This window comes from Acinonyx jubatus, chromosome D3 (assembly GCF_027475565.1).
Source record: "Acinonyx jubatus isolate Ajub_Pintada_27869175 chromosome D3, VMU_Ajub_asm_v1.0, whole genome shotgun sequence".
In the NCBI taxonomy this organism is placed as follows: Eukaryota; Metazoa; Chordata; class Mammalia; order Carnivora; family Felidae; genus Acinonyx; species Acinonyx jubatus.
In genome coordinates this window covers 48,754,940-48,772,979 of record NC_069392.1, presented here as the reverse complement: position 1 = coordinate 48,772,979, position 18,040 = coordinate 48,754,940, and the positions used below count along the sequence as shown (strand labels likewise).

The 18,040-nt window shown below is 39.9% G+C and overlaps 1 protein-coding gene across 2 annotated transcripts in view; it reads left to right on the top strand.

Annotated features, from left to right (window-relative positions):
- CDH2 (cadherin 2) overlaps window positions 1–17,772 on the top strand; it is a 213,261-nt gene extending 195,489 nt beyond the window's left edge. For both annotated transcript variants that reach the window (XM_027068690.2, XM_053206475.1), the window contains exons 15-16: window positions 4,959–5,123; window positions 16,365–17,772. In XM_027068690.2, coding sequence (XP_026924491.1) covers window positions 4,959–5,123; window positions 16,365–16,571 — 372 coding nt within the window. In that variant the 3' untranslated portion in view covers window positions 16,572–17,772. The remainder of the gene's footprint in view (window positions 1–4,958; window positions 5,124–16,364) is intronic.
- The last annotated feature ends 268 nt before the right edge of the window (window positions 17,773–18,040 follow it).

Below are 18,040 nucleotides of genomic sequence, written 5' to 3'. Positions count from 1 at the left end.
GCAGCTTTTTTGTTTTAATCTTGCTTGCTCTGGTGGTCTCTGTTTTTATCCTTCCACACTGCTTAACATCCGTGACCTTGGGCAAATGATTAACCTCTCTGACCTGTGGTGATCAGTGGGACGGAACAACACCCACTTGGAAGGATTTGTGATTGGAGTATATGAGGTTCCACTGAGAAAGCACCTCATGTCATTCCTGACAGTGAGGGGCACCAGAGGAAGGCTGGTTTCCTTCTTTCATGCATACTCAGAGCTGAAAATGGCATCTGGCACCCAGTAGGTTCTCCTTAAATACTTGCAAAACAGTAAATGAATATTTGCATCACTCTCTAAAACAGATTTAATTACACGAGTCTACAGATTTTTTTCCAGCAATGTAGCTTTCTAGATTTTTTTTTTTTTAGCTTTTTGAAATTTTACCTAGGTACCAGAATTTCTATCTATACTGAGACAGAATTTTAATTTATTTAAACATAACCAAATGCCTTTGGGTGGATTCGTGGTGTCTTTACTGAACCAATTATAAATCGTTGCAAGTCAGTGGAATTTTAACAAGAAAAGCCAAAAGCAGGGTGCTAGCTGCTAGCTAGCTTTTTACTAACTCTCCCACAATTGTATCACCCTTATAACATTTTAAATCATAGATGAGGAAAAAAAATATTTTTGTTGCATGCGATGTTAATATTCTAAAAACCGTTAATTCCATGCCTACCACAAATGGTTGTTGCCCAAATAACACGTGTTCCAAATATTAGTTAAAACAAGATTTTCCTTGGCTTTCATTTGAAAATTAAATTTCTTTAGGAAGTTAACATTGCAAATAAAGGTTGACAATTGTAAGAGAATTTTCGGATCTGCTTTTTCTCTAGAGAGCTTTAGGAACCAAATAAAGATTTCTTCCTGGGATTGTTTCTTTATAATCTTCAGAAGTAAGACCATGAACCCAATGACCTTGAGCATGTTTTCAGTCTCTGTAATTCTCTTTATAATTCTCATCCTACATGTTGTAATTTGTGTGTTTAAGTAAAGTATTATGGGATTGTAAAGATGTGTAATTTAGGAGGTTTGCATAGAGTGACCCCTTATCAAAAGGCTTAAAATTGGACGCTCAGATCAGGACCTCTGCCATATAACACAGATGGATGTGGACAGAAAAACCCGTCCCTGTGACCTGAAGACACTTCTGCCTACTTCCTACTACTATCAAATTTTTTTATATATCCCATATTTGTAATAGACCGGGGAAGCCATCTCAGAGAAACGTTAAGCCACACGTTTTAACCCAGTTTCTAGCTTCCTGTAAATCAGTGGTTTCCTGCCTTTTTTCGAAAGCAGCATAGCTGAGGAACATGACACGTTTCCATCATTACAGAGGACTCATCAGGGCAGTGAATCTCATTGATGGGATGGGGGTCTTTCCCTCCCTCCCCATTGTGAATTACTGCCATGGAGTGTGATGTGATCCAAGGCACGTTTCTTGAATCATTCGCTCCTTTGAACATCTGGCATGAATATCATCACTGAGACCTTATTCAACACATTTTTTTTTAACGTTTATTTATTTTTGAGACAGAGAGAGACACGGCATGAAGGGGGGAGGGTCAGAGAGAGGAAGACACAGAATCTGAAACAGGCTCCAGGCTCTGAGCTGTCAGTACAGAGCCCGACGCGGGGCTCAAACTCATGGACCGCGAGATCATGACCTGAGCCGAAGTCGCCGCTTAACCGACTGAGCCACCCAGGCGCCCCATTCAACACATTTTTTAATGAGTATTTCCTATGGGTTTGCCATTTGGATGGTGAGAAGGACCGAACAGGACCACAGACCTTTTAAGACCGTTCCTGCTGTCTGGTTCTTAAGATGGTAGAAAAAAGCTATCAAAAGAAAGATAAAAACTTGTCAATCAATATGCTGTTATATGTATCCCTAATAAAGGAAGCAGTCCAGGCAGAGATGCTGTCCTTGTCCAGAGGAGACAGCTGCAATCAGCTTTAACAAATGACATCAGAATTTAACCTCTGTTTTGCCAGATCGTTCCATTTTCAGGTGAACTATCCCTATGTCTAAATGTTGGCAATTTATTAGAAAAAATTTTACAACACTGCTGGCCTGTCAAAATGCATTCATCTTTGTAACATTTGGGTATAGTGGAAGCTGTATAAGAAATCAGGGAGCACAGGTTCTTTCCAGGAAGGAAGTAGCATGAGCAAAGCCAACATGTCCGTTTTGTCTCCAATTATGCCAAGGAAATTCCTCCACATTCTTGTACAAAACTGTCCTATAAAATACTGAGGAGTACCAAGGAGTTTGTCACCAGGTAGAAGACAGTCCTTACCCATAAGATTCAATTACTTAATTTCATGTAATTCATACTTCTCATAAAGTATTTTACACCCCCAGTGTAAAAATATTTCACTGTGATCATTATGCTTACAATCTATTTTTTTTAAGCTTATTTATTTATCTTGAGAAAGAGCGTGTGCAAGTGGGGGAAGGGCAGAGAGAGAGAGAGAAAGAGAGAGAGAGAATCCCAAGTAAGTTCTGTGCTGACGGCAGGGCTTGACACAGGCCTCAATCTCATGAGCCGTGAGATCATGACCTGAGCCAAAATCAGTGGCTTAACCAGTTGAGCCACCCAAGTGCCCCTGTTTTTCCCTTTCTATATAAAGCTTCGAGAATTGTCACTCTCTTATGCTTGGTAGTTCTGCAGTTAAACGTCATGCAGAAAAACATGCTTCTTGGTGTGCAAGCATTCGGAAGTCTCTAAATAAATCCCTGTTTTTATTTTGTATGACATTTTAGCATTTCAAAGGCCGTTGCATCTGTTTTATCATTGTACGTCTTCAAGATAGTCTATAAATCACTCATAAATTCTATAAAATTTAAAGTGGAGCACATTTGTGCATAATCGAGATGTTTTCATTGAAGTTTTGTATAGATAATCTGAGGTATTCTATCCTGACAAGAGAAAACAGCATCCCCATGCCTTTCCTCATGCTGTTCGTAATCCCAGAAAGGTCCTTTCTCCCTAGTGCATGGATTGCTCAGGGTTCAAATCTAATGTGAGTTTTCTCCTCTGAGCATTTTATACTTTGCAGTTTACCAAGTTTGCATCCCACGGTGGCTTGTCTTGCCGTGTGTACCTGCTTCACCCCCCGCAGCCCCCTGCAGACTCCTGAGAGGAGGGGCTTTTAGCCGTTAGGGTAGCTGAATCTCTCGGTAAGGAGATTTTTAGGAGAGGGTGGTCAGAATGGGACTGCCTCAAGGAGCAGACAGTTACTTTGTGGATTGACAGTGTGAAGTCGAACAGGCCTGGTTTTGATTCCCATCCTACTTGCCAGGCTAGATGTGTGACCCTGGGTGAGTTACTCAAGCTCTCTGAATCTGTTTCTCCACCTAAAAAGATGATAATGAGACACGTTCCACAGGTTTGTTAGAAAGTATCTGTGAGAACACATTCTCAAGAGGCTGGTATAGTGAGTGCCTGGGCACTCACATAGCAGACATGAATGCCAGTGGCCTTCCTTCCCTTGGTCTCCTTTGTTATTTTCATCATTCCTCACGTTCCTGCCCTCCACACTTATCTGTCTAGTTTGTCACTATTTAACTCTGGCCTTGTAGCTTGGACTTGACTCACTGTCCTACAAGACTGTCAAAGAGCTACACTTTGAAGTAAGTCTAACATGCTTGGAGTCGGAACCTGTCTCTGAGTCTTAGTAGATCTGGGACCATGGACTAGTTACTTGGGTTGTTTGAGACTCAATATCTCAACTCTTAAATGGGGATAATAAAACTTAACATCAAATAGTACTGATCAGAGGATTAAATGAGCAAGCATATGTCAAGTATCTACAACAATGCCGGTACCTGGTAAGTATCCAAGTGTTGAATAAATCAAAACCACTATAGAGATACTACAAATGGTTCTAAGCTGGTTTTCGACCAAAAGATGAAGCCTGAACTATGAAGAGCCCCAGAAAGTCTGCCGTCTCTGTAAATGTCAACATTAAATTGGAGAATTTTATATCATCAGAATTTAGGGGTTTGAAAACTACCAAGTATTTGCCCAATTAATATTAAAGATATTGTAGGAGAGGAAAAAGTCTTCATCCCCATCCCCGATTTGGTCTGAAAATTAAACTAACAAAGATTAACAGGAGAAAAGCATACACATCCTGTTAAACTGTTACATGTACATGGGAGCTTCCCAAAGCGTGAAGACCCAAAGAAGTGTCCAGAGTGGGAACCTTTTATACTTTGAGACAAAGAAACAATAAATTTCTAAGGATTGAGGAGACCGAGGGTTTGGGCTAGGGCTAGTAAATGGTGAAGAAGTAACTAGGGAGATTAAGGTTAGTTTAACAAGGTTTGTTTGTACAGATTCCTTGGCCCCAAATTCTCTGTCTCTGATGATAAGAATGCCTTCCCTCCTCCTGTTACAGGAAGGGGACCATTCATGGGAGTTTTATGACCTGTTTCAAGGAAGAAGGGCAAGATGAGGGGAGTTAGAGTGACCTTGCAACTCTTGCTGTTGGGCTTTTGAATTCCTTCAACTTGAGATACCTAACATGCTAAGGTGCTGTAAGTTAGGATGCCCTGAGCCCCGAGCCCCACCCACCTTAAGTTCGTACCTTTGCTTCTATGGTACAACTCTATCTTCTAGACAGTTTTTCCTCGTTTTATAGTGGAGCCTCGTCTCACTGCTGTTTTCCATTGGAAACTGATGAGAAGCATAGGAAAGCAGATGGAGCACAGACTGCAGAAATGAAAAGCACAGAAGAAAGAGCTGTGTGAAAGAAATATTTAATCATAACATGAAAAACTCATGGTGGCAACTTTTCCATTATGTTAAATTTCACTCATTTCTATGCATTCTGGGTATGTGTTTAAAAACAAAGGTTGTAATTTTCCATCTTTATGCCCATCTACCATGGGTTTTTGATTTTGTCTTTTGCAGGATTACGACTTGAGCCAGCTGCAGCAGCCTGATACCGTGGAACCTGATGCCATTAAGCCTGTAGGAATCCGACGACTGGACGAGAGACCCATCCATGCCGAGCCCCAGTACCCAGTCCGATCTGCAGCCCCGCACCCTGGGGACATCGGGGACTTCATTAATGAGGTGCACAGACGGCTCACTTTCTTTATAAGGATGTTTATTTTATGCTAATTGTCAGCCATACGTAGACCACACATTGCTTAGAATACAGCTTTGTAGTTCGTTAAAACACACTTGATTTTTTCAAGCTTATCTTTGAGTTAAAGCAAATGTGGCTTCAGCAACAGAACAGATTTAATTGCTTTGGTGGGCCAAAAACCGATCTACCAATTGATATTCTGTATTTGTAAATGACATTCGTATATATTGTCAGTATCCGTCACACTATCTCCAAAAGGTTTTTTTCCCCCAGATTACAAGTAATAAATAGACTAACAGTATTCTAGTGTATTCTAATTTCATTTATCAGCACTGATGAATGTCATAATAGTTCACTTTCATCTTCCTGACATCGTACCCTTTGAATCCCACAAACGTTGAAAATCCAGTGCCTACCCAATGACTAGAGAGTTCCATCAAATGAGATTAGTAGGAAGAGGAGCTAAATTAAATACTATGTAAGTGATTTAAATACTTGTCTAGTTGAGGAGTTTTAAGAGCTTCTGAAAGAGGCAGCTAATTCTCTGTTGAATATAACAGATATGATTTCCACCGTCAAAATTATTATGGCATTCTTTTATTTCATTACTGACCAAGAGTTCTGTTACAGTTAATACTTAAGTTTGGAAGTAAAATGATCTGTGCTGCTGCTTTTGATCATGTCTGTAGTTTTACTGCAATTCTTTTGAATTTTTAGTGTAAGAGAACAATACATATTGATGTCGAGTGTGAATAGAGGGCAGACTCAGACAGTCTCTGGCCATGTCCTGCAGCTCAGTATTTCCAAGATCAGAATAGGTCTCCGTGCATTACAAAGTGGAACACATCTGTCATATGTTGCCTTCAGTCGTGTGCTGATAACACTCATATGTCCTGTGCTTCCTTGTAGTCATATATGTATATGATATATATATATATCCACTTCAGTTTTTTTAGATGTAGTTGTAGTTTGTAAAAAAAAGTTTTGAAACAAGATTATTTACCTTCCCTTTACAACTATTCATTGCTGTCTATTCCTGAAATACATGCTGCTTTCTGAACAAATGCTTTTGCTTCTGTTAAACAGGTAATAGGTTAATTTGCTTTCATCATGGCTTAAAAGCAGATGGAAGGCAAAACAACAGAGTGCCAGTAATAACTCCTTTATCTACAAAACTATGCCCTGACTTTTCCAGTTTATTTATGTAGAGACCTGGTCAGGGGGTTTGCGGGAATTTATATTTATGACTAGATCTTTTTGAATATTTAAGAGTGCCTGATGATTTTACTTCTGAGTTAGCATTTGTGGTCATGAGAAATTTCTTAGTTATCCCTGCAGTTGTTGGGTCAAGATACCATGAATCTTTTGAATGGCGATGTCGAAGCCAGACTTTTTTTAAAGCAAGACATTTTTAAAGCAAGAATTTTAGCTTCAGTGTGATTCAACAAGTACTTGACTGTTTCTGCCTTTCACTGAAGTGTCAGTATTCCGTGGGACTCCATGCCATCCATAACACTGTTCTTTTCTCAGTGATAAAGTTCAAGCACTAAGCATCATTTATAAGACTGTTTTCCTAATCTGACTCCTGCCCTCTTCCCCCATGACAGTTCCTTCCAGGGCTACAGACCCACTGAACTGTCTGCAGTTCCTCAAAAACATCCCAGCTTTGACTATGTATAATGTAACTTCTTACTTATAAAGCCCTTACTTTCTCAACCATCAGGGAAACACCCACTTAGCCTTCAGATTCACCTCAAACATCCCCTTCTCTGGGAAGCCTTCTGTGATACCTCCGGGAAGGGTTAACAAGACCCTTCCTCCATTGTCGCCCTGGCCACTGAGGTATAACTGTCAATACTTCTCTCTCCCATGTGAACACGTGCCTTCTCTCCAGGATGAAGACTATTTCTTGTTCATCTTTGCATAACCTAAGCATCTGGTGTGTGGCCCAGCTCCTAGATTTTGTTGTTTTAAGGAATCCAAGTGCTGTGGCAAGTGGTGTAAGGCTCTGAGCACTGCCCGACGTGCAGTTGATTGGGATTCGTTGGGTCCCATGTCTTGGGCCTTTCACTCTGCTGGAGCTGACTAAATTCAGGAAATGAAGATACTGGTTATTCTAAGTTGTGTTTTAGTGTATGCTTGGGGTTTGTGTCTATGTGTTTGTGTCTACGTGTGTGTTCATTCATCATTTTTACAGGACTGCATTTTCTTCAGGAGGTAAGGAAGTATATCTAGTTGATTCACTAGATTCAGTTACCCAGCCCTTCAAATGCCACGGTAGAAAGAGCTACAGTCAGAATTTCATTTGGAATTCCTTTTCCCAGAACAGTGCCTAGCCTAAAAAGTACACAGCCTAAAAAGCAGCTCAGGACCATAATGAACATATTTCAGTACTTATACAGAAAACTTGGTGCCAAACGACTGACTTGCAAATTAACTTCTAGAATGCAGTCAGTTCATAATCTGAGGATTGTCTGCATTTGCTAAAAATGACTCATTCTGAAATGATCTTGAGCTTGGTTTAGGACCATTCATTCAGCAAATAACTATTGAATGCCTACTGTGTGTACATATCTGCACTAGTCATATGTGGAAGGACAATAAATTAGACCTAGGTTCTCTTCGTGTTTACTCCCTACTTTGCTGCAAGCATGATCTTTATACCAGGCAAACATTCCACTATCCGAAGCCTTCCTTTGCTAGACATGGGAGGCACACTGGGTGTAATCCTTACTTGGCTTCACAGTTTCATCTCAGCCCCCTCCCCCTGCATCTTACAGGCCAGGGCCAGGGACTCTACTTGTAGCTTCCAGGCTCAGCTTCAATTCCATGTCAGTACATGTTCCCATGCTGTGCTCTCTGCCTGGAATGCCCTTCCCTTTTCTAGATATTAGTTCCTCCACTAAGTCTTTACCAAGCCAAGAAGGGTCAAGCACATAGTTGGGACAGGCACCGTCCAGTGGCATCCCACCATATCCAGGACTCACCTTCTTTCATAACCCCTCATTCAAGATTCCGTTCTGCCTCCAGGGGAAGAGGTGCTCATCCCTGAGGGGTGGTGTAAGGCACACTGCTTTGGCAAGTACATGAATGGGCAAAAGAATCACATTTGGAAATGTCTCTCCAAATGACCACAGGATGCGTGACAATGAATGCGATCGTAAGATAGAGAAATGTGGACAAGATGGAGAACCAAACATTTACACCTAGAAAGGCCCTACATTTGGACATAGGAGGGGAGTCTACGGAGGTGAAGGTGTCACAGAAAACAACTAAAACAGGGGTGGGGATGAGATGATCAGGTCTGTGGGGAAATTCATGGGGATGAAACTGTCAAATGGCCTAAGTCATAACATACAAATACACCTTATAGATTCTTCCAAGACACCCATTAAGTCTCATTCAATATCTTTCTATAACTGGACAGATGAAAATAAATTTAAAATAGTTAAAGGTACCTAGAAAAAATTCAAGCGTATTTTATAAACACATATAAAATGCAAACAGATTTCTTTATCCCCAGATCTTATTCGATTTAGCACAGTACTGAATGTTCCAAAGGAAGAATAGTATAGTGCAATTATAATTAGAGTGTTTTTATAATGAAAGGAATAAATAAGCTCATGAGAACATTTTCTAGTTTGTTTATTTAAATAACCAATGAATGTTGCCTTGAATATAAAAAAATGTAACGTAGTTACCGTCTGGTAGGTAGAATAAAACAAATCACACATTTTTGAATTTCAGCTACAGAATTTCATTCTATTTTGAGGTTTTAAATATGACCTTCAGAGGGTGAAAAGATGAAACAAATTCATTTAATCTCAGCCTGACAGTAGATGTTAGCATACCTCTAATAACTTTACTAATCCTATATATTTCTTTATCTCAGAAATATAAAAACCAAGGGCATATTTCTGTTAAAAGACCAACTTTTGATTGGTATTTAAAAACTTATGAAAAGTGCTTCAAAAATAACTTGCAAGAAACTACTAAAGTTTAGAACTTTTACTTTTTGTCTCCTCTTAAATTTATTTGTCCTCTTCAAAATATCTCTGTCCACTCTTATCTTTGAGTTCATATCCAGCTACCACACCTAACAGCTCTGTTATCTTTGAAATCCTTGGATTTTACCCCTTGGATTTCCAGTTTTCATATGTATACATAAAATGAGGATAATAATAAAATCCTCTGTTAAGATTTCTATAAGGACTAAGTGAGATAGTCCACATTATATTAGTTATTATTACAAGTTACTTTGCAAGAAGAACACTTTTCTACTGTTTTCTAGGTATAAATTTAAAAAAATCCTCTCCTTCCAAAAAATTTGCTTTAAGTAAAATGAAATTCTCAGAAAGGGACGTAGTAATGTTGGTATTAAAGTCACAGAATTCCACTGTAATGTAAACCTGGTATACTTTTATGTCCACATATATTTTAAGCCTAAATCCTAGTTTCTTCTTTTTTTATTCAGTTTTATTTATTTATTTTGGAAGAGAGAAACAGTGCATGAGCAGGGGAGGAAAGAGAGAGAGGGAAAGATCATCCCCAGCTCGGACCCTGATGCGGGGCTGGATCTCAGGAACCATGAGATCATGACCCGAGTGAAATCAAGAGTCAGTCCCCCTGGGGCACCTGGGTAGCCCAGTTCGTTAAGCATCAGACTTTGGGTCAGGTCGTGATCTCACAGTTTGTGGGTTTAAGCCCTGCATTGTGCTCTGTGCTGCCAGCTCTGATCCTAGAGCCTGCTTCGGATTCTGTGTCTCCCTCTCTGCACTGCCCCCACTCGTGTGCGCTCGCTCTTGCTCTCTCTCTCAAAAAATAAAAAATAAATTAGAGGGGCGCCTGGGTGGCTCAGTCGGTTAAGCGGCCGACTTCAGCTCAGGTCACGATCTCGCGGTCCGTGAGTTCGAGCCCCGCGTCGGGCTCTGTGCTGACAGCTCAGAGCCTGGAGCCTGTTTCGCATTCTGTGTCTCCCTCTCTCTGACCCTCCCCCATTCATGCTCTGTCTCTCTCTGTCTCAAAAATAAATAAACGTTAAAAATTTAAAAAAAATAAATAAATTAGAAAAAAAAAAGAGTAGGTTTCTTAACCGACTGAGCCACCCAGGTACCCCTCATCCTAAATCCTGGCTTCTTCTAAAAGGAGTATATATAAATATGAACACGGTGATAAGGTGAAAACCCAAGCCCAGGACAGTAGTGCACAGCTACCTTCTAGTATACCTGCTGGATGTCAGGGACTGTGTTGAATAGCAGGATATGAAATGAATATAAACATCGTTGGCAGAAAAGGATGTCACAATCTAGTATAACCAAAACATGGCAATAAAATTAAAAGGGATCATGGGAATGACTCTCAGTCATGATTGAGGGAAAAATCCATGTAGCAGAAGTAACATTTTTAATGGGCTTTAAAGGATGGATGGATGGATGGATGGATGGATATTAATCAAATGAAAAATTTTGAGTCAAGAAGTTTCAGCCAAAGGAAATCACATTTCAGCCAGCAGGAAATGAATATGCATATAACATAGAGGTACACAAAAAACATCACATTTTTAGGTTTGGAGGGGCTTTTGGTGAATAATTTAGTTGTGGTTGCTGAAGCCAAGAATAGCTGAGACAGAAAAGGTACATGAACAGTCCAAGTTCACTGACTGCTCTGCTAAAGAGTTTTAACTCTATCCTGTAGGTTACCCAAACAACAAGCATTTGAGTAATAATGCCTTCTAGGTTTTTCCAGGTCCACATACCTCTTCTATTATTTACTTAAACTTCTAATCAATTTTTAATTTATTTGTTTAATAAAGGTAATTGTTTTAAAGTGCTCATGCGCCAATTAAAAATTGTCTTGCATACCCCCCGCCCCACCCGGGAAACTTCTCCCTTATTTGGGAAACACTGCAATAGGTGATAGCAATCAGTTTTACTTGGGGGAGCAACTTCAAATAATGTCTGAAAGAGGAACCAGGCGTAGTTTGTAGAAAAGAAGTAGGAATAGTACTGGGGGACTGGGAGACCAGTTAGAGAGGCTTTTGCTATGGTCCAGGCAGGATATAAAGAGGACCTGAACTAAGGCAGGGGCATTGAGAGAACAGAAGACGGAATGTAAGGGAATCAACAGGACCTCTTTCCTCTCAGATCCCTCATGCGTTCCCACACTGAAGAATGTGGGTTTTTATAGCTCCTGTAAAAGCATATCTCCATCCATAAAGCATAGGATCAGAAGTCTATAAATACAAGCTCAGCAAGAATTCAGCCAGAGACACAGGCTTTTTCATTTTACAGAGACACCTCAAACTATAGAAAATAGTTCAGATTTATCCAGAGTTCAAGATCTGCCTCTCCAGGAAAGGCAAAAAAGGCACATGCTCTTCTAGATTTAGTCAGACGTAGGCGGAGAAAGAGAAACACATGCAGTTCATTTGTAGATTTGACAACAGCACATTACACATCCTGTGAAACAGTGTCTACACCTAAGAAAAAAGGAACCCCATAAGGGAAGACCCGATGGGTACGTGGCCCACCGGATTTCTTCTGTACATTCTCTCTGGTTGCATGTCTGTCATTTTCAGTCTCTCAGAACTTGACTGTGATCTTTTTAGAATTACCAAAATAGTACCCAGAATTTATATAATACCTCATCCACAAGAGTTTTTATTCTCAGATAAAAATCAGTGCTATCCAAGTGGAAGGGACTTAAGGTACTCAATCTTCAGGCTAGAAAGATGGCTTGCCTAAGAATTCTTGAAAAGTTGAGTGACTGTTTTTGCCCTTTTGTAATTATTAAAACCTGAGACTGTGCAATGTTCTGGCATAGCACAGTGATTTCTAATGGATTGCATGGCCTTAACTTAGGAAGGAAGGAAGGAAGGAAAGAAGGTAGGAAGGTAGGAAAGGAGGGAGGGAGGAAGGAAACAGATTCAGAAATGACCAGGATGATCTAAAAACCAAAGCAAAGGGGCGCCTGGGTGGCGCAGTCGGTTAAGCGTCCGACTTCAGCCAGGTCACAATCTCGCGGTCTGTGAGTTCGAGCCCCGCGTCAGGCTCTGGGCTGATGGCTCAGAGCCTGGAGCCTGTTTCCGATTCTGTGTCTCCCTCTGTCTCTGCCCATCCCCCGTTCATGCTCTGTCTCAAAAATAAATAAACGTTGAAAAAAAAAATTAAAAAAAAAAAACCAAAGCAAGAGATAAAAACAATTTACAAGAAATGAATATACTTTAGAATCTCAGTAGTGAGTAGGGGTCTAGATTATCAGCAGTATTATACTTATTTTAAGGAGTTGACTTAGATGGTTTAGGAATACAGTGAAGGGTCTCAGGTCCTTTTCCACACCAGTGAATACCAGACAGCTTCCCACGTTTGTCCCTAAGTCGTGGTAAATACAGGCCATTGCTTTCCTCTCCACTGAATCCAGTCACACTTGACACCCTGCCATTGATTCTTTAGAACTAATTTTAGTCTTAACCTTTTCATATTTCCAGTTTGGAACTGACACCATAAAGATTGGGCAGGGCTCTGCATGTATTTCTATTTAAATTTTGAATTGTGATAAAACAGATGACCTGAACATGGTGACCTTGGCCATTGTCTCTGTTCTCTGTCTTACAAAGCAGTTTTACTCAAGGTCATAATGAAAACTTAATACAGATATGCCCTGCTTTTCAAAAGTTCACGTTCTACCACTTCACTTCTATGGAAGACCTACATCAGTACTTGTTTTCACTAACCGAAAGAAATCCAAAGAGGGGTTTGCTTTTATGAAAAAAGGTGAAAAGCAACAAGCAGTGTATAGCTTCTGTTGTATGGGAAGCCGTTATAGAGACATGTGCACCCCAGCAGAGAGAGCAGCCCGCCAGGCTCCTTCCCCGGAACTACACTCAGCATCTCAGCATCCAACTGCAAAGCTTTGAACTGTGTCTGTGAACATCTCTGCTTCATCTCCATTTATTTTGTGCATCCGTTAGCAACATGTGTCCTGAGGTATCAGAAAAGCCTCAGAGGCATTATTTTTGGAGTCTGGGAATACTCAAGAAATTTCCTATAGGAATGAATAGTAATTGCCTCCTTGCTTTCCTCCATTCCTCCTTCCTTTCGGAAGGTTTCATCAGAATGTTCTTACTTTCGGATAGCGGGGGATACCTGTATTTGTCTTCAGAAACTTACTCTCCTTATCAGGATGTTCTTTGTCTTCTTGATTTCCTCCCAGATCTTTCTTGGGTCCAGTTCTCGTGTGGACCCAACTTAGACCACGCTGGACTAAAAGAATCATCTCTTGCCTAAATTTGCAGTTGCTGGATTTTGTAGGGAAAAGGAAAAGGGGTGCATGCTAATATTTGAATATAAACTCCGTGAGGACAGGCGTTGGATCTAGCTTATTAATAGCTGTGTCCCCACCACTAAGCAGAATACGTTTAATATACATACTCGATAAATACATCTTGAATTGAATACATAAATATAAACAAAATGAACAAAGGTGCATTGTTTGGCTTTTACCAACTAAGGCTGCAGTAATTAACAACTCCAAAGTATCATCTGCTTACAATAACAAAGGTTTACTTCTTGCCCAAATTCTGGGTTAACTGTGGGCAGGCAATGTCTTCATGTCTTCTGTGTTTCAGGATCCAGGCAGAAGGAAAACTCCGGGCTGGGGCAGACCATTCTCCTGGGAGAGGGGGCAAGAAGGAACTGATAGAAACACATTAGATGGAAAAGGCTTGAGGTGTCTTCTCTACACCACTGCTTACGTTGTACTGGCCAAACCCAGCTCATAGCCAAGCCTGACAATGGGTTTGGGAAGTGAACTCTGGCTCCAGAGAGGCACTTGTGGTAGTGTGGGCATGCGATCCACCTACAAAGACAGGATAGTAAATCATTGAGGACAGTAATACGGTCTACCACAGAAAGGAATTCTGACTTTTGAGAAATTGTAGTTTGTGATTTTCAGTCTTAGCAAAATTGCCTTGTAGTTTAGTCTATAAATATGGTAAATAAAATCCTTTCTAAAATTACTTACGTTTTATACATTGAAGTAGTTTGCTGAAGATGTGCTTTATTTTATTTTACACCGGCTTTTCTGGGTTATATGTAGTATAACGAGACATGAGGGAAAATGGTGTTTCATTAAAATGGTTACAATGGTTGGTAAGAGAGACCTGGGATGGGAAAACTGGTAGTGTGTACTGTTCTCTTTTTTTTCCTTTTAATTTTTTTTAATATTTTTTTTTTTGAGAGAGAGAGAGAGATACAGAGTGTGAGTGGAGGAGGGGCAGAGAGAGAGGGAGACACAGAATCCAAAGCAGGCTCCAGGCTCCAAGCTGTCAGCACAGAGCCCAACACAGGGCTCAAACTCTTGAACTGAGAGATCATGACTTGAGCCGAAGTAGGATGCTTAACTGACTGAGCCACCCAGGCGCCCCAGTTTCTCTCTTGCTTTCGATGGAAGTCCGGCAGCTGCCATTTGTTTCTCAAAATACCATGTCTTCACATTTATTTTTCTTCTTTCAAGTCACAAAGCAAGAAATTTTTCACTGAACCTAAAAGTGGATTTTTTTAGACTAATATTCATTGAGTGCCAACAGGCACCAGACACTGTGATGAGCCCTTGGGTGCCTTTATTCCATTTAGTCTCCATAATAATCTTACTGTTGTTATTACACCTGCAGATGAGGAAATGAAGCCTGGAGAACTTAGCCGAAAACCCTCAGCTAATACTGTGTAGCGCTGAGCTGGCAACCCAGGGGATAGTGGTTAAGAGGTCTGATGTGTTAACCACTAACCACTCTACATACTGATTCTGACCTTAGTTTTCATGTTCTTTTGTTCTCTTCCTCCCCTGTAAACTTGGAAGAATAAACAGATGATCACATACTTATTAAAAGGTCCCACATGTACGTACTCGTAAAATACATGTGGATCGGAAGGATTGATCGACAGGACAGTAAGTGAGGCCACAGCCCACTAGCGTTTAAAAAGCAGAGTTGTATGAAAAGAGAAAGATTGTTTGGAACTGATGCTGGTGTATCTCAGGGCACTAGAATGGAACTGGGGAAAATTTAGAGAAAATGCCATTTTAAGTATTAAACCTTAAAGGTTTTGTAGGGCATAATTATGAATTGGCTACAGGTACATGAATTCTAGATTAAAAAGCAAGAATTAAGTTTTTAGATAATAATTTCATTGGCTCTTATGGTTTTTAAATAATCTTTAATTTAGATTTGCAAAATTTCCCCCTGCCAATATTTACACTGTATATAGACACTGGAACATGACTTTTCTGAAGCTTATGGGAGCTAGAAGTCACTCTATTCTTAAAAAATAATACCTGATCATAGTTTAATGATTAATGTCAATTAATGTCACATTTTGTGTTTCATTATGAACATAAATGATTTAATGAGTATCTTTCCTTCTATTATAATCATGTATGGCCAGTTATCCTTTTTTTTTTTTTTTTTTTTCATTTTCCTTTGATTTCCCTTCATTTTTCCTTCCAGACCTAGGTCAAATATGCCACTTCCTCTTTGAAATCCTAGCTCTCAGTGCTAGTCCTGATTTTTTTCTTTTTTCTTTTTTTTTTTTTTTTGGCATTCTAATGATTTTTTGCCTCGACCCTGTAGCTTTATTACTTATTTATCATTTATTTCACACAATAGTAATGCCCGTTATGCTAGATTACAAGCTTGTAGAGGGCAGGGGCCATATGGCATTCATTTGTATATCTCTCTCTTTGCGTTGCATTTACAACCTGTTCAACGTGTTCACTGTCAGAATCCTTTGACTCTGACTCTTAGGGTTCACGTATGACAGGATTTCATAGCCCTGTGTGTTATTTCTTATAACTTATACCAGCAGTAATTACTCAATGCACGGTTATCCAGTTGCATTACCGGACTTCATCTGAGATCCTTCTCAACCTCTAGCAGTTGGCCATTCATTTCTGCCACCTGCCAAACACATTCTCCAATTAACTCCCTTTCCATTGTACGTCTTGGCCTCGCTGAGCTAGACGTCCTAGGGGTCTTTCCTGCAGAGGAAAGTTGTATTTTTGTCTAACTTCCAAACGTGGTGATAACCCCAATTTCTGTAGGTAGAAAATGTTGTGGTCTGCAGGTGGAAACTTACAAACAAGTGTTTGATTCCATGGGACCCCTAGGATCTGCTTGTGGTTTGCACATCGTAACCCTCTCTGTGTTCTTTCTTTGTCTTTCCAAATCGTAGGGCCTTAAAGCTGCTGACAATGATCCCACCGCTCCGCCATACGACTCCCTCTTGGTCTTTGACTATGAAGGCAGCGGCTCCACCGCTGGGTCCTTGAGCTCTCTTAATTCCTCAAGTAGTGGTGGCGAGCAGGACTATGACTACCTGAACGACTGGGGGCCACGCTTCAAGAAACTTGCTGACATGTACGGTGGAGGTGATGACTGAACTTCAGGGTGAACTTGGTTTTTGGACAAGTACAAACAATTTCAACTGATATTCCCAAAAAGCATTCAGAAGCTAGGCTTTAACTTTGTAGTCTACTAGCACAGTGCTTGCTGGAGGCTTTGGCATAGGCTGCAAACCAATTTGGGCTCAGAGGGAATATCAGTGATCCAATACTGTTTGGAAAAACACTGAGCTCAGTTACACTTGAATTTTACAGTACAGAAGCACTGGGATTTTATGTGCCTTTTTGTACCTTTTTCAGATTGGAATTAGTTTTATGTTTAAGGCTTTAATGGTACTGATTTCTGAAACGATAAGTAAAAGACAAAATATTTTGTGGTGGGAGCAGTAAGTTAAACCATGATATGCTTCAATACGCTTTTGTTACATTGCATTTGCTTTTATTAAAACACAGAATTAAACAAACACAAAACAAAAACTCATGGAGCGATTTTATTATCTTGGGGGATGAGACCATGAGATTGGAAAATGTACATTACTTCTAGTTTTAGACTTTAGATTTTTTTTTCACTAAAATCTTAAAACTTACGCAGCTGGTTGCAAATAAAGGGAGTTTTCATATCACCAATTTGTAGCAAAATTGAATTTTTTCATAAACTAGAATGTTAGATACATTTTGGTCTTAATCCATGTACACTTTTTTTATTTACTGTATTTTTTCCACTTCACTGTAAAAATGGTATGTGTACATAATGTTTTATTGGCATAGTCTATGGAGAAGTACAGAAACTTCAGAACATGTGTATGTATTATTTGGACTATGGATTCAGGTTTTTGCATGTTTATATCTTTCGTTATGGATAAAGTATTTACAAGACAAAGTGACATTTGATTCAATTGTTGAGCTGTAGTTAGAATACTCAATTTTTAATTTTTTAATTTTTTTTTATTTTTTATTTTCTTTTTTGTTTGGGGAGGGAGAAAAGTTCTTAGCACAAATGTTTTACATAATTTGTACCAAAAAAAAAAAAAAAAAGGAAAGAAAAGAAAAGAAAGGGGTGGCCTGACACTGGAGGCACTACTAAGTGTGTGTTTTTAAAAAAAAATGAAAAAAAAAAAAACCAAGCTTTTAAACTGGAGAGACTTCTGACAGCAGCTTTGCCTCTGTATTGTGTACCAGAATATAAATGACACACCTCTGACCCCAGCGTTCTGAATAAAATGCTAATTTTGGATCTGGTGACTGGTTTGAACTTTTTCTTTTCTACCTGAGCTGCTTTAAATGTTGCAAAAACCCCAAGTATCGGAGTTTCGTTGATAGAACAGCACTACAAAAGTATGTATCTGTTCTCACGCTGTTCACCACTGAACCCCCCTTAGCCTGGCGGCCTTGTCCAGCGAGCAACAGAGAGAATCGCCACGGATGTTCCCGTCACAGGAGAAAAACATCAAGAGACGCGGGAGGAGACTGTTCGATGATGGTATACACATCACTTCAGTGAACTTTG